The sequence below is a fragment of the Mytilus trossulus genome, chromosome 2 (genome assembly GCF_036588685.1).
Source record: "Mytilus trossulus isolate FHL-02 chromosome 2, PNRI_Mtr1.1.1.hap1, whole genome shotgun sequence".
Classification (NCBI taxonomy): Eukaryota; Metazoa; Mollusca; class Bivalvia; order Mytilida; family Mytilidae; genus Mytilus; species Mytilus trossulus.
The window spans coordinates 79,673,172-79,689,304 of record NC_086374.1 but is presented as its reverse complement, the minus strand read 5'-3'; the positions used below and the strand labels follow the sequence as shown (position 1 = coordinate 79,689,304).

Below are 16,133 nucleotides of genomic sequence, written 5' to 3'. Positions count from 1 at the left end.
ACTGTGTTGTTGATGGTCAGTACGGGAGTACTCAGATTTATCACCGCGCCCAGTGTGTCCAAAACATCTAGCCCAAGTAAAACATTGTCTCTTGAGGGCGCTTTGCATACATTCCATTGCATGTTTACTCTATCTATGTCGAGAGAGAGGTTCTTTCAGCTGTTCATTCAAAACCACGTATCGTTACGGTCTCCGAATCTTCAATATCTACTGAAAATAGTGTCTCATTCACTAATGTTATCATTGCAACAGTGTCCACGTGAAATTTATGCTCACATTCTGGTCATAGATAATACCTCGTACTGCTAGGCTTTTTCTAATGGTTAGTCTTGGTGACAATATCGGACGAGGACGTGTGCCTCTGTTCGGTTTTGTTATGAGGTGATTGTTTATGGCAAATAGACATAGGAGTCAAGCGTTGGCCTCCTATTCCGACCCGTTGTTGTTTAAAAACTTCGTTGTTTGCTTTGATTTCCTCTGTATCCTGATGAAGGTGATCGTTGCCTGAAATAACTGGGATTTCGTGAGTTTATCCTGGAGATGCTCGGAGCGTTGTCATGTTGTACTATATCAGCTATGGCTTGGTTGGGATGTAGCTGGTCGATAGGTATTACACTCGAAAATAATTCTAGCTGGCGATCTATCGCGACTTTATTCGAAATAAATCATCAAGGAAACGGGCACTTACATAGGACTGCATACTTTAGGTGAAGACACCAAATTCGCAATCAACAGAGTTGGTACCGTTGATGGTTCATGTAAACTAATTGGGGAAAGACACAAGGCAGAGAGTTTCTTTTGAAATTTTGTTATACTTGCGTTGTACTGGCTATGGTCAAATTTTGGATTAGATCATTTGTTCATTGCAGGATGTTTTATTTCGCTCGTCCATCCGTCTCACCACAGCATTGCATTTACCATTGGTCTGATCGTCAATTCCGCCCAGCGCTTACCACTAGCCTTGTGATCTATCCTGTGTTCAGACTGCTGAAGTTGCTAATATGTTGCTCCCAAATGTTGATTATTAATACTTATATTGCCTTTTTCTGTTCAGCTTGCATCGTTATGAGACCAAAACATATTTTATCAATTCGCGCTTCGCTCTGTTTTATATTGTGGTTAATCTCAGCTGTTCTTTGAGCATTATATTACCTATCTACAATTTTTGAAAAGTAATTTCTGAGTTGTCCTCTACTAAAGTGTCTTCAGCTTTGGTTCTCCATATCCCAACGTGATTTAGTTTCTGCCATTACAATATTCTTGTCCTTCTTGTCTTCAATTATTGTCATTTCACTGATCCGTGGTTATACAATTCTCAAATCACAGTATAATACATGTATCTCAAATTGCAAAATATGGCAAACCAAGAAATAAGATAGGCAATGAATAATATCAGCAGATAAATCTTAAATCAAAGATTTTATGTGTGCCCTAAGACAAAAAATATTGCAGCTTTTAGTGAAAGCTACTACTGGACCTTTTTATGAAAGGTACTAATTTGTATACGAAATGACAAGCCAGGGAAAATCAAAAGGACAGAACTGGAACAAAGACTAAATGACATTATACTTTAATGAAATGATTAAATTCAGGTCAATTCTCAATAATGATTATTTGCATTTCTTCATGGCGGCCATTTTGAAATTAACCGTCATTTTGAATTTCAGAGATAGATCAAAACAAATTATTGCTAATTACACCAAATCATTCAAATATGTTGAATTTTGTGCTTCCATCATCAAATCCACCGTGGTTTGTGCAATACTGGAAAATAGTTTAGAATGTATGGCGGCCATCTTGAAATAAGCCGCCATGTTGAATTTTGAGTGTGGGTCCATAGCTTATATTGATCAGTACACTAAAATGTACCATCATGCAAAATTTGGTGCTTTCCTCATTATTTGACTTCAACGATCGTTCGGACTATTTTGAGAGAAAAACGAAAAAAAAAAGACGTCCGGATATTGTTCTGTCATTGGACATACATTGTAATTCAAAGTCAGAATAGATATCCGGATTGCGTTTTTCTGTAAACTTTGATACATGAATACAGTGTATTTTGCTATCTGCTATCAAGTTTACTATCCACGACGGTCACAGAGTTCATTAAATAGAGAGGGTCTATGTAACATGTCAATGACCGCAGTGGATCGATATTAAAATGCAAATACACATTTTTTTATTAATGAATGTTCATAATATACAGATGTAAACGCTAACATTATTGAAATTGATAGAAAAAATGGGAACTTTTGGGGAAGAAAGGAGGACAGGGCTTGAAAAACAAGTGTCCTGTACCAAACTACATAAAACTTTTGATACCTTTTCTGAAATCTCCAAGCATATTTTTTTTTACAAAAATTCATCGGGTCACCAAGTATATTTAATACAGAGGGTCTATATAATATAGCAATCACCACCGTGGATTTATTAGTAAACTGAGAATTGATAGTAAAAAGCAAACACACTCCCATTGTTCATAATATTCTAAATTTATGTTCATATTGAAATTAATAGAAAACTAAAAAATGGGAAAATATAGAAAAAAAAGGAGGGGTGGAAAAATATTGCCCTGTCCCCAGGTACCTATGACTTTTGATACCTTTCCTGAATAGAAAACAAAAAAAATGGGAATTTTGGAGAAAACAAGGAGGAGGGTAGAAGGACAATTGTCCTGTCCCCAGATACCTATGACTTTTGATTCCTTTCATTATGTTTTGTTTTTACAAAAACTCATCTTTCAACACTTAACATACATACAACCACGCTCTGAACGCCCGCGATTTCGCGGGTGTCTTCTAGTAAAATTAAAAGTAACAACTTCAATATGCTTTCAAAAAAGGAATAGATATGTAATAAAATGGTAAGGTGAGATTTGTATTTCACAATCTGTTCAAATGTTTCTATTTTGAAACTATAAAAATAAGACCATGTGGTTTGACTTCCAATGAGACAACTCTCCACAAGAGGCCATATGACATATAAACCAACAACTACAGTCCACCGTATAGCCTTAAACAATGAGCAAAAAGTGAGTGTTTTTTTCCTGCGGTATAATTATTTTAGATCAAACAGCTAGATATGTAGTGTTACGTCATATAAACACGATAATATGTTAGATATGAATACAGAAAGTTCATCATAATAGATATACTCTAATCGCGATAATAGATATACACTATTAGTGTACAGGTCATCAACATGTCAATAGTAAGTTGAATTTTCATACAAAAGAAAAACAACGAATTTGAATTATTGAATTAAGATAAATGAAACTAGTCAATTGTAATGCATAAGAATTCAACACGTGATATTATTCATCTTTTATTTGACTTTGAAGTTGTATTTTTATATTCACCTCCCTCTTCAAATATACGACGTCTATAGTGATGTGTTGCAATGCGGAGCTGCTGAGGTTAACAGTTAATAATAAGTTAAAATTGTAGAACAAATAGACTAGAGTTTGTACGTTTGGTAGCTAAAAAAGATATCGTATTAACGAGCCCATTATTAGAACTGTGTGCAATAATCTAGGATAAGTATGAAACCAACAAAAACAAGAATGTGTCCATAGTACATGAATGCCTTGTCCGCACTATCATTTTCTTTGTTCAATATCCTTAATTTGGCATTGAAATTAGAAAGATCATATCATAGGGAACATGTGTACTAAGTTTCAAGTTGATTCGATTTCCACTTCATCAATAACTACCTCGACCAAAATTTTAAACCTGAAGCGGGACAGATGGACGGACGAACGGACGCACATACCAGAAAACATAATTCTAGCATAACAGTGACAGATGAGTGATTGGTGTTTGGTTTTGAAATCACAATGACAATGAGAGAAATATGACACCATCAACTGGGTATACTGGAGGAAACAACAATGAAACCAAATTGAAGACATTTCAACAGAGAAATTTTATAAAACTTTACCATGTGTAAACAGTACACGCTTCGCGTAGAAAAGGTTAGTGTCTCGGGGACAATAAATTTGATATTGACCTCATAGACCGTGAATATGTATATGCTATTTCAGCTCAATTTGGCAAGCTTGAAATCAATATAATTTTGAAGAAAAGTAACTTTTCAGCACTTTACCTTGTGAACATTAGTTTTTGGAATGATCAATTGTAATTTAACTGTCATGCACATATGAAATAAAATAAATGTATCTATATTTTCAGGAAAAGAAAATTTGGTTGGAAGGCCTTGTCCCTGCTGTCTTTACTCCGATGAAAGAAAATGGGTGAGTTCGAAATGTAACTTATAAATAAACAATGGATGCATCGTTTAGTGCGTATTACTGTAAAAGATAACTAAGACAACAATGTAACAGAAAATAAAAAGACCAAACAAAGAAAAGTTTCGATACACATTCTCTCGTCAACATAATGTTACAAAATCAGTAAATACATGTACGTGTTCATAGCAAAATAATAAAAAAAGTAAAGGAACAGCGCTTCTATTGCTGTCCTTCTTAAATTTTAATCAGATTGTTCTTCTCAAAGTCACAGTGACGCCTCAAATATAGCCAAAAGGATGTCTTGATTGTTTTCTCTCTCTCTTATATAGGAAATCATGTAAAAAGCTATTTTTGTATACGACAAAGATATCTCAACACGATGCTTGGCGCAGACCAAACCAGAAAGACATTTCGAGGTTACCGAACTTTCCTAAAGCATTATTTGGTGACAGTAAAGATCAATCAAAAGTATCAACATACCGTGACTAATTTAAAAAAAAACGTGTAAACTGTACAAAATGTTTATGCTTATAGTTAAACATTTACTAAAATGCTCATTTGTTTTAAAGCAAAGCGATAAATTTCCAAGTTTGTGTTTTATTTCTTACAGATGACCTGGGTTTTTTTTCAAATGAATTACAGATACAAAATTGATTACTGTTGGGTTTTTTTTATTTTGCAGTGACATAAATTTTTCACAGATTGAACCATACTGTGAATATCTAATAAACAACAATATTACAGAGATTTACGGTGAGAACAATTTTTTAATGCAATAGATTTAATCATTAGTAATAACATAAACGATACCATTTTTGTGATAACAGATACACAGAGGATACTAAAGGGATATATGAACTCATTAGTCGAGGACAACGCCATGGTACACAAACAAAAAATAACCAAAAGACATACAACAGTAACACAATTATACAGAAAACTGAACAACACAAATCCCGCAAAAAAGGGGCGGATCGCAGGTACTCTCAAAGGGTACGCAAATCCTTTCACAAGTGACACCTGTAGTGTTTCTCCTATAAATTACTTTGATAAAAGCATCTATAAAAATAACAGGTTTGAACTTGAATAATAATTAACCTTGAGACATCACAAACTTTGTAAACATTCAGTCAAATACATTAGCGAACCCTGAAACTTTACCAATATGAACTTCTGTTAGAAAGTAATGTATTTCAGGACAAAGAATTGAAAAGAATGTTACCGGTATAAATAACACAGAAAAAATATCTTAATCAAAAAGTTTAAAACGGATAATTATTTCGGATAATAAATAGCCGTCACCAGTATCAATTACCGAAGTGTGTTATTGGTGAGAAATGGCAAATTTACGATTGATTTTACTTTTAAATCACGTTTGTATTATGCATAGATTATAGTTTGAAGTCGCTATATATGTCAATATGAAGGTTAAGATCAAGATATGACGCATACCCCTTACTTTTGTTAGTATATATATATCTTTTTTTTGCAAAATTACACCCATAAGGGTCAAGCAATACAAACAACTGAAGATCATAAAAAACATTTTATTAAAATTAAGTATGTCAATAAAGGCTTTGATTTTGTAAATATTGCCGGTATATTTAACGACCATTCTGTTAAAGAACAAACTCCTGGATATTTTGACAATACTGAGCTACCTCTTATTTGTTATATTTACAAGAAATCTACCCGGAAATTTATGTTTAATTATAGTCAATTGTGTAAAGATGTTAATATCAGTGAAAATACACCTACTTCATGTAATTGCAGTAATTCCGAATATATTTATGGACCCATTTCCCATGCTATAACAGGAGATCTTAACATCGTTCAAGACCGAGAGTTAAAATCATTCCTCAGTAAAGGACCTAAATATCGTCCCCCGTCAATTATTAATTGGAATGAGTGTCGTAATATCATCCACGACTCACTCCATACTTACTGTATGAAATGGATAAAACGGGAAAAATCTTTGGACTCTTTTTTTAACTCAGTAATGAAGATAGTTGATATACGTATTCAACATTTTTAAGAACATTTTACTATTAACAATAACCACAATAAACCTATTTCTCGTATCAAACATAAACTAAAAGAACTAGCCAAGGAATTTGTTTTTGTCCCGGCCGATAAAGCTGCTAATAATATTATTATTGTTTGACGTAAATTTTACATTGAGGTTCTAAAAAAGGAAATCACCAATTCACCAACATTCCAACTGACTCCATTTTAAAAAAACGAAATCTGTAACAAACATAAACTTTTAGCCACCGCTTTACAAGCAGAGCCAAATACAATGAAAGTCCGAACTATGTATTGGCTTCCGAAACTACACAAAACCCCTTAGAAATATAGATTTATTTCGTCTTCAAGCCATTGTTCAACTACTAAATTGTATATTCTTCTTACCAGCACACTTGGTACAATTAAAAACCTTATAATAAATTGTTCAAATAAGGCTTCGAAAATAGTGGAATAAATTACTTTTGGAGTGCCAAGAACTCGTTGGAAGTACTTGATAAATTGCATGCTTATATTGGTGATTTTGAATCTGTTCAAAGTTTTGATTTTTCTACCCTGTATACCACATTGCCTCACATTCTCATTAAGAAAAAATTCACACACCTGATTAAATGGGCATTCAAAAAATCAGAATGTGAATATATATGTTCAAACTCTTTTAAGGCATTTTTTAGTAGCAATAAACAAAAAAAACTATGTTAATTGGACATGCTTTGATACTATATATGCCCTTGAATTTTTACTAGATAACATTTTTGTTCGCTTTGGGGATTCCGTATATCGTCAGATTATCAGAATTCCAATGGGGACTAACTGTGCACCACTTATTGCGGACCTCTTTTTGTATTGTTATGAGTTACAATTTATGACAAAAATAAGCAAAGACCCATCAAAACAACATCTGATAAACAAATTTAATAATACTTTAAGATATTTGGATGATATTTTGTCTCTCAATAATGACGACTTCAGTATGTATATTAATTAAATTTATCCTGCTGAACTTATTTTAAATAAAGCTAATACTAACAATGACCACTGCCCTTTCCTCGATCTTGATATCTATATCACTAACGGAAAGCTGAATACTAAACTTTATGATAAAAGGGATGATTTTTCATTTTCTATTGATAATTATCCGTTTTTAGATCGTGACGTTCCCTTGTCACCATCTTACGGTGTTTATATATCTCAACTTGTACGATTCGCTCGTGTATGTAACAATGTTTTAGATTTTAACGAGAAAAATTTATGTATTACTGAAAAATTTTTACACCAGGGTTTTCGATATCACAAACTAGTCAAAACATTTACTAAATTTTATCATCGGTATAAAGACATCATTCGTAAATATAGCTCAACATGCAGACTTCTTATACGTTCAGGTATTTCACATCCAATTGTTTATGGAAATATTCTTTATAAAGCACAAAGGTGTCAGTTTTCACCTCAGAAACTTACAAAACCTTTGAATAGACTTCTTAAGAAGGGATATAATTACGATACTGTTGTCAAGTCATTAAAGATTGCATATTTTGGCGTTAATATTGAGTCACTGATAAGGTCTTTGCGTCGGAACTAAACACATTTATTCTAAAAACAGTTCTTGGCATGACACGGGTTATGTTCTTCTCATATATGTTATGATGGTATGATACTAAACCCCTAACGGGAAGGATTGTGCCTGATGTTCATATGATGAAATCATAATCTTTCAGTCAGTTTAATTGAAGTCTGGAGCTGGCATGTCGGTTAACTGCTGGTAGTCTGTTGTTATTTATGTATAATTGTCATTTGGTTTATTTTCTTTGGTTATATCTTGCGACATGAGACTCGGAATTATCTTGAATTTTAATGTGCGTATTCTTATGCGTTTATTTTTCTACAATGGTTAGAGGTATAGGGGGAGGGTTGAGATCTCATAAACATGTTTAACCCCGCCGCAATTTTGCGCCTGTCCCAAGTCAGAGGCCTCTGGCCTTTGTTAGTCTTGTATTATTTTAAATTTAGTTTCTTGTGTACAATTTGGAAATTAGTATGGCGTTCATTATCACTGAACTAGTATATATCTGTTTAGGGGCCAGCTGAAGGACGCCTCCGGGTGCGGGAATTTCTCGCTACATTGAAGACCTGTTGGTGACCTTCTGCTGTTGTTTTTTTATTTGCTCGGGTTGTTGTCTCTTTGACACATTCCCCATTTCCATTCTCAATTTTAAACAATATTATTATACATTTAAATACAATGCAATACAATAAAATACAATACAATATGATAGAACATATTTTAAGAGTTCAAATTATAAATTGATCTATAAAACATAATCATGAGCTTGTCTTCCATGGGTCTGACCCACTCAGTTCTAAAGAATGCTTAATGAAGACTTTAATATGAAAAACAAGTACAGGGATGGGGTTTAGAATGTGTTTTAGTTTATTAGATGCATCAAGATGTCCAAATATTGGTACATATAAAGTCTTTTAGATAAGCAAAAAATTTAGAACGCAATGATATGTTAATGTCAAAATACAACAAGAAATGAAATTCGTCATCTAGGACTCCACATTTTTCATTATCTTTGTGCTCTTGGAATGCTTCTGTACCTTTCCAATTATCATATCTAACTAATTTAACTAATGTGCATACAGATGTTTACCGAAATAAACAGACTGAGTGTTCTTTTACTGAATAGTTCAAAAGGTGGTAATTCATTTGTAATTCGTAGTAGAAATCACATTAACCAATTTGTGTTGAAACAAATGAAACCAATGAATATAACTATTTTGAAATCTTTTGCAGTAAATGGAACTACAGGTGAAGGGAAATCATTAACAAAAGAAGAAAGAAAAGAAGTCGTAGAACATTGGATTAAAGTTTCCAAAAAGAGGTACGGATTCGACAGTTAGGTAAACTGCATTTGTTTTCATTTTAAGTAAACTCGTCTCATATCAAGGATTTGTATGAACACACACATTAAACGAAACGCATATAATATATTTCATCCTTCTTACATTAATATAAAACCAAATTTTTGTTTATGCTTCATTTGAAATACAGTTGTATTTTTTTTTCTAGATTGATTATAATCGTGCATGTTGGCTGCATTAACGTGAAAGAAAGTCAAGAATTGGTATGTCCATTCAGTGGTAGTCTTTTTTTTTTAAAGAAGGGATATTATGTATATATTCATAACACAAAACTCGTTAATGCACTTTGAAAAACTTTAAAACTTAGAGCTTGTTTTTATATTTTATATTTTTGTCGTAAAGTACCTTGACACTAACAAAACGCTGACACCTCACTGTAAGTTCGAGACACCTTTGAACGGTTTAGGCATCAATTTCAGCACCAGAATTAGCGTCAGTGTAAGCAGTTTTCCTAATATTGATAACGTTTGTTATTGTTTTAGTTCTACTTGATTTTAAGGCACATGACTTAAGTCTTTATTGTGTGTATAGACTGAAGTACTGAAACATTCGGTAACATCATATGTCTATCAATGTTGAAGATATTTCCTTTAATAACAGAACATTAGAAATTGCTGCTTTTGCAAACCAGAAATCCATTGGTAATTTGCTGTAAACTTACCTTTTATTAAACCTAACGTTATTCGAAACCGTTAGTATATACATTCTATACGTTTATTCAGGTAAAAGTGTCAAAAAATCGCATTCAATTGAAACCCCGCACTAATAGATAAAATCTCTTTTGTATTATAAAAATAAAGAGAAGTGGTATGATTACCAATGAAACAACTATTCAAGTTCAAATTAAATGAAGTAGGTGTAGGAATTAAATGTATAACGAACCGTAACATCATTAGGGAGCTACCATTTGATTTTTATGGGGGGGCTAGGATGAAATTTGAAAAAAATAGGCAGGACAGGAGTTTTGAGTAAAAAAAAAAGGCAGGATGAGACACTTGCAAAAAAAAAAAGTCAGGATGACAATTTATGTAAAAAAGTCAGGATAAACTAAAAAAAAAAAAGCAGGACCGGATAGAGTGAAAAATAAAAAGGCAGGACAGAGATTACAGCTAAAAAAAAAGACAGGACAACATTTTTCATCCTAGCCCCCCCCCCCATAAAAATCAAATGGTAGCTCCCTTATAATGACATTTTAAAATGATAATTTAGTGCCATTTGGTATTTTACAGCGGATTCCATTGAGTGTGTAGGGAAAGGTTATATCTTTGGTTAACTTGCTTGTTAGCTGTACCGTGAAGTCATTATTATGTCAGGTATACAACCCTTCAAAGTAGCATAGTTCAACAGACAGATCGAATGGGTTTCTGTTGGACTAGTTTATTTTTAAAGTAGGATAGTTTACCTAACATAACAATGACTTCACGGTTCGGCTAACAAGCAAGCTAACCAAAATTAATTGCGTTTGGCTACACACTCATTGAAATCTGCTGTAAATGTTTGCTTTTTATATCATACACCATTTAGTTCGCAATGAATTTTAACCATTGTTTTCTTAGGCTAGACATGCTCAAGATGTAGGCGCTGATGCAGTGGCATCGTTACCGTCTTTATTCTTTAAACCGTCAAACATCGGTAAGTATAGTTGTACGGTAATATTGTCAATGTGTTTGTCGGTTGGAAAATTTAGTGATACTATTGATTTTTCACAGCTTTTATTTTATTCACCTATACATATTTAGAATGTTATTCAGTTCATCCACATATTTAGAATGTAGACAATGGTGCATACACTTGTCTATACATGTAGGTGTACTTCTAGAAGTCGTTGGTATGCTGTCTTAAGGGCATCTCTATTTATCCGTATCAATAATCTCAATTATCACAACTATCATACAATTCTTAGCATTAAAACAGGGGCAAAAGATACCAGCGTAACATTCAAACTCATATATCGAATATAAACTACGTATGTTTTCAAGATTTTATTTTACAGATGCACTAGTTCATCACTGTGCAGAGATTGCTAAAACTGCACCAAAATTGCCTTTTATATATTACCATCTCCCAATAATGACGGGAGTAGAATGTAAGTATTAATATTACATTTATATCTATTTCTGTGTTAAGCTTCACTTGTTATGTTTTGCAAACTACGGATTCTAAACTGAAACGTACCTTTACTAAATAAATCATGTCATAGGTATGAACACCAACTGTAATCAGATTGCCATTCATTACGAAGATCAATGCAAAACAAGCAGTTGATGAATTAGTACTATGCTCCTCCAAATTTTAAGGTAATATTCATGTCATGGTTGAGTTAGCAGGGAAGCTAACCAAAGAATCTACCTGTAGCTTCATACTCGTTGGAATCTGCTGTAACTAAAAACGTGTTTTAAATTCCTTTGAATTGAGATAAGGGGGATCGGGGGTCTAAATTAAAATAATAATAATAATTTATCAAATTATAATATATATCATACTTCTTATGTCAAAGTTGAAAAAAATGAAACATACATAGCATTTCTGTAATTCAAAAAAAAATGCAAGTTTGAGCTATTAAACGCTGAATTCACAATACCTGTCTCCAGACAAAAGGAATTACGTGTTGTTTTCAATTTTGTTTACATCACTGGGTCGATACCTCTGTTGGTGGACTATCTGTCCCCGAGGGTATCATCAGCTCAGTAGTCAGTATTCAGATACTGACATGATTTAACAAACTTTACTAAAATTGTCCGGTTATAAAATTTGAAATTATTTAGATACTAAGGTTTCAACTCCCTCAGGCAGGGTTGGCTTTAGATGATTTGGCTATTTATTTTAGGTATTTTTGACATATAGTTCTTCAACGGTTTCGATACTGATACATCTTCGGATTTCAAATGTTTGGCTTTGAGCGTTCCTGATGAAGGTGAATCCAGAAAAGCGCTTCGGACGCAAGGAATTATTAAACGTGTTGTTTTCAATTTTTTTTTATCTATTAAAAGAATGCTCACAGTTACTGGATTTTTTAACAGCTTTTCAAGTACTCTCTCATATTCGTTTCAATATACATATTTTAGTAAACATGGAGGATTTTTCATATAGAGCACAGAAAGAGATACCAAACTTTGGAGGAATAAAATTTTCTTCTAAAGACCTTCCAGATATGATTGGAGTGGTTTTCAGTGGTGTAAATGTTCTGTTCGGTTGCGATGAGGTAACGTTTAGTTTCTTCATTATCATCAGTATTAATTTCATTATCATCAACTCTGCTTAAATTATATTGAACCAGCCACAAAAAAGGACAGCAATTTAGTTTTTTTTTCCATGATACCAGTACTCACCTAATTGTAGAAACGCTGACTGTAATTTGCGCTTGAATAGGTTGATTAATTGATTGATTCAGTGGTGTTTAATGCCACTTTTAGCACTATTGTGCTACTTCGTGGCGGTAAGGTTTTTATTGGCATTTGTTTCCTGGTATATAATATATTCAAAACCCCAAAAACAAGAAACAAAAGTGACTTATTTGATTTGTAAAAAAAAATTACCTTTTAATTATTTCATTAAACTTTTTATGTGCTATATATATATATTTCTTATATATTTCTAGCAATTTGTCGGTGGGTTAGCAATGGGTGCACATGGTGGGGTTGGTAGTTTGTATAATTTTATGCCGAAGATTTACCATAAAATGATAGCGCTGATAAAACAAGGGAGCCTGCCAGAGGCCAGAGAAGAACAAATGAAAGGACAAAGATTATGTCGTGTTATGTATAAATATGGTAAGTTAATAAGCAAGGAGTGTTGTTGATTATATATCTTATTATAAGTATACAGGATTTACCTAAAGATTATAAATTCAATAAAAAAAAATCCTCTGGCAAAAGACAAGCAGAAGATATTCAAGAAAAATTTATACTCATAAGTCGAAAACAACGCAATGCTAAAAAATAATAATAATAAAACAAAAAATAGTGCACAAAAAGCAACATAGAAAACTAAAGACTGAGCAACACGAACCCCACAAAATAACTTGGAGTGATTTCAGGTGCTCCGAAAGGGCAAGCAGATCTTGCTCCACATGTTGCACCGTCGCAATTTATCATAAATACTTACTCATCATGAGACTTCTAGTCTTTGTATTCTCGAGCTTCCTGTAGTAGTGTGCTGAGCATATTTTGACTCTACTTTTCAATATTTTTGCCGTTTTTCGTTCTATTATTTTTTATTAAAATCATGTTGGTAGCTGCACTGTGCAGTTTTGTTCTTTTAGTTTTCCGTCTACTATTATCTGGCCTATGCATTGTTTGGTATTCCGTGAAGTCAATTGTCAGCAACTCAGTTTTAGTTTGTTACCCCGATTTTGTTTTTTGTTCATAGATTTACGAGTTTTGAACAGCGATATACTACTGTTGCCTTTATTTTAATAACCGGGAGTTTTCCGTGTTACAGTAATTTAAAGACGGACTACCAATACTTTAAACTTTATTAGCAAGGTCCGGACAGTACCAGACCTAAGACCTAAACTGCGTACCAAATAACATACAAAAGCATATATAAAAACAGTTGACTTCTCTTGAACTGAATTTTAATGTGCCTATTGTTATGCGTTTATTTTTCTACATTGGTTAGAGGTATAGGGGGAGGGTTGAGATCTCACAAACATGTTTAACCCCGCCGCATTTTTGCGCCTGTCCCAAGTCAGGAGCCTCTGGCCTTTGTTAGTCTTGTATTACTTTTATATTAGTATCTTGTGTACAATTTGGAAATTAGTATGGCGTTCATTATCACTGAACTAGTATATATTTGTTTAGGGGCCAGCTGAAGGACGCCTCCGGGTGCGGGAATTTCTCGCTACATTGAAGACCTGTTGGTGACCTTCTGCTGTTGTTTTTTATTTTGGTCGGGTTGTTGTCTCTTTGACACATTCCCCATTTCCATTCTCAATTTTATACTATAGAAAAAGATTAGTGTCGAACGGATTTACTTATCATGGTCAGAGTGATTTCCATCACGACAAACATATGTTTAACAATAGAATTAATTAGACACAAAGAAATGTTAAAGGTTTGATAAACGGATTAATAAATTGTCACTATAGCACTTAAAATATATTGTATGAATTTGATTTATTTCTAATCGCAAATAGTCCAAATCTTCCTGTTTATATGTGTTTCTTATATATGGTGGGGGTCTTTAATATGAGTCCGGTGTTGACGGCCAGTTATACATTACGATATATTCTACTTTTCTAATATCCGTTTTTGTCTCGTCTAATGCTTAAGTTGCAGAATTAATTGTTATTGCCATTATTTTCATGTTTCAGTGACTGCTTGAAAAAAGTGTGTTTTATCATATGCAATATTTACTTATTATGAGTAGTATTATAGGAAAACTACATTTGGTATTTGGAAACATTGTAAGGTATACATGTCCGTACGACAGGTTCATCTTACCTCGACCACATTTCATAGACAAGTGATAAAAATGTGGTTTAGGAGTAAAGTCCGTATCTCAGACATTATAAGTACATGTAGTTATAGATTAAATGTATTTGGTAAATGGGATGGTTTTAAGGTATAAATATTGTAAGACAGGGTTCATCTATCTTGTCCTCATTTTTAAGGTTCATAGGTCATTGTTATAAAAAAAAATTGTAATTATGTCTTTTTCTCTGATACTATAAGCAATTATTGTAGTTTGAAAAAAAAATTGTGCAATGTGTGAACAAAATTCGTAATAAGTAAAGTAGGAGAGACATCTCAGCGTGTGCGCTATTTAATATGCCATATGACCTTGCCCTTTTATCTACTGACATCGATTTATAAAGATTTTCTTCATAGCGTGGTCTGAAATTTTGTTTTAATAGGTTGATCACAAAACCCAGATATCCACTGGAGACCAAAAGTTTAACAAAATATTAGTCTATCATTCGTCGTTGTGAACTTGACCTACGACCTCATCAAAGAGGTTTTTTTTTAAATACAGCTTTGAAAACTTTAAGATAGTGTGAGAATGACCCAAAAGGTATTGTCCACAGACAAAAAAATGGCGTCCGGTCGCCTTTATAACCTGCTGGTTTTCAACATTGTGTAAGCTTACCAGGATCATGGCGTATTCATCAAGGTTTGACAATGCTTTAAATGCTGCGGGTTTTTTTTTTTTAATATAAAGTTACAAAGAGTATGAAAAGGTCGAAGTATACTTCAATTAGACAAGTATCCTACACATATACTGGTCAACATATTTATTTCAATAATAGACAGGTGTCAAACAATATGTAAAAGTGTTCAACATGGGACTTGTGTGTTTTCTCTCATTTTTTTATGATACGTACATCGTACACTAATTTTACTTCTAATAAAAATGATAAATCACATGAAAAAGATAGAGATATCTACTTTTTTGTGCATTTGCTTGTCTACTTTTATTGATTCTTCAAAAAATATCAAAAAATATTAGCGAATTCTGAAAATCTGTGCTTAGCATGTAACATTGATATTTAATGTTTCAGGCAATCTTCAAGGCGGAAATGTTGCTGCTTTAAAACAAATCATGTCATATACGGGAGTAGAGATGGGACCACCAAGGTCGCCCATGAGAGAATGTACAAAAGAAGAAAAAGAAAAATTCAAAAACGAACTTAAGGCTATAGGATTCTTTGAGTGGCTATAGATCATAGTATATAGTACATTGTATATGTCATATATACTATATAAAAAAAAAACAATTGAAAAAGGACGTCTTGTTAATTCGTTCAAAAACATTAGAAAAATAGTTACTTTTGTGGACTGTCATGGTAGTTTTATAAACAGATATATCATATTAAGGAGGGGTATTTGCGAAAAATACCAGTCGAGAGAATGTTAAGTTTCGCGAGCCGAGGGAAATTCATTCTCAAGACTGTTATTTTTCGCAAATACCCCTCAAGAACATGCTATATCTG

At 33.0% G+C, this 16,133-nt stretch overlaps 1 protein-coding gene across 1 annotated transcript; it reads left to right on the top strand.

The window, feature by feature from the left end:
• Positions 1-3,153: 3,153 nt before the first annotated feature.
• Positions 3,154-15,902, top strand: LOC134705430 (N-acetylneuraminate lyase-like). Its single transcript, XM_063564160.1, has 10 exons — positions 3,154-3,210; positions 4,191-4,252; positions 4,932-5,002; positions 9,072-9,159; positions 9,348-9,402; positions 10,756-10,831; positions 11,193-11,285; positions 12,265-12,401; positions 12,798-12,969; positions 15,702-15,902. The coding sequence occupies exons 1-10, from the start codon at positions 3,202-3,204 to the stop codon at positions 15,860-15,862; spliced, it is 924 nt and encodes a 307-aa protein (XP_063420230.1). The 5' UTR covers positions 3,154-3,201; the 3' UTR covers positions 15,863-15,902.
• Positions 15,903-16,133: the final 231 nt, after the last annotated feature.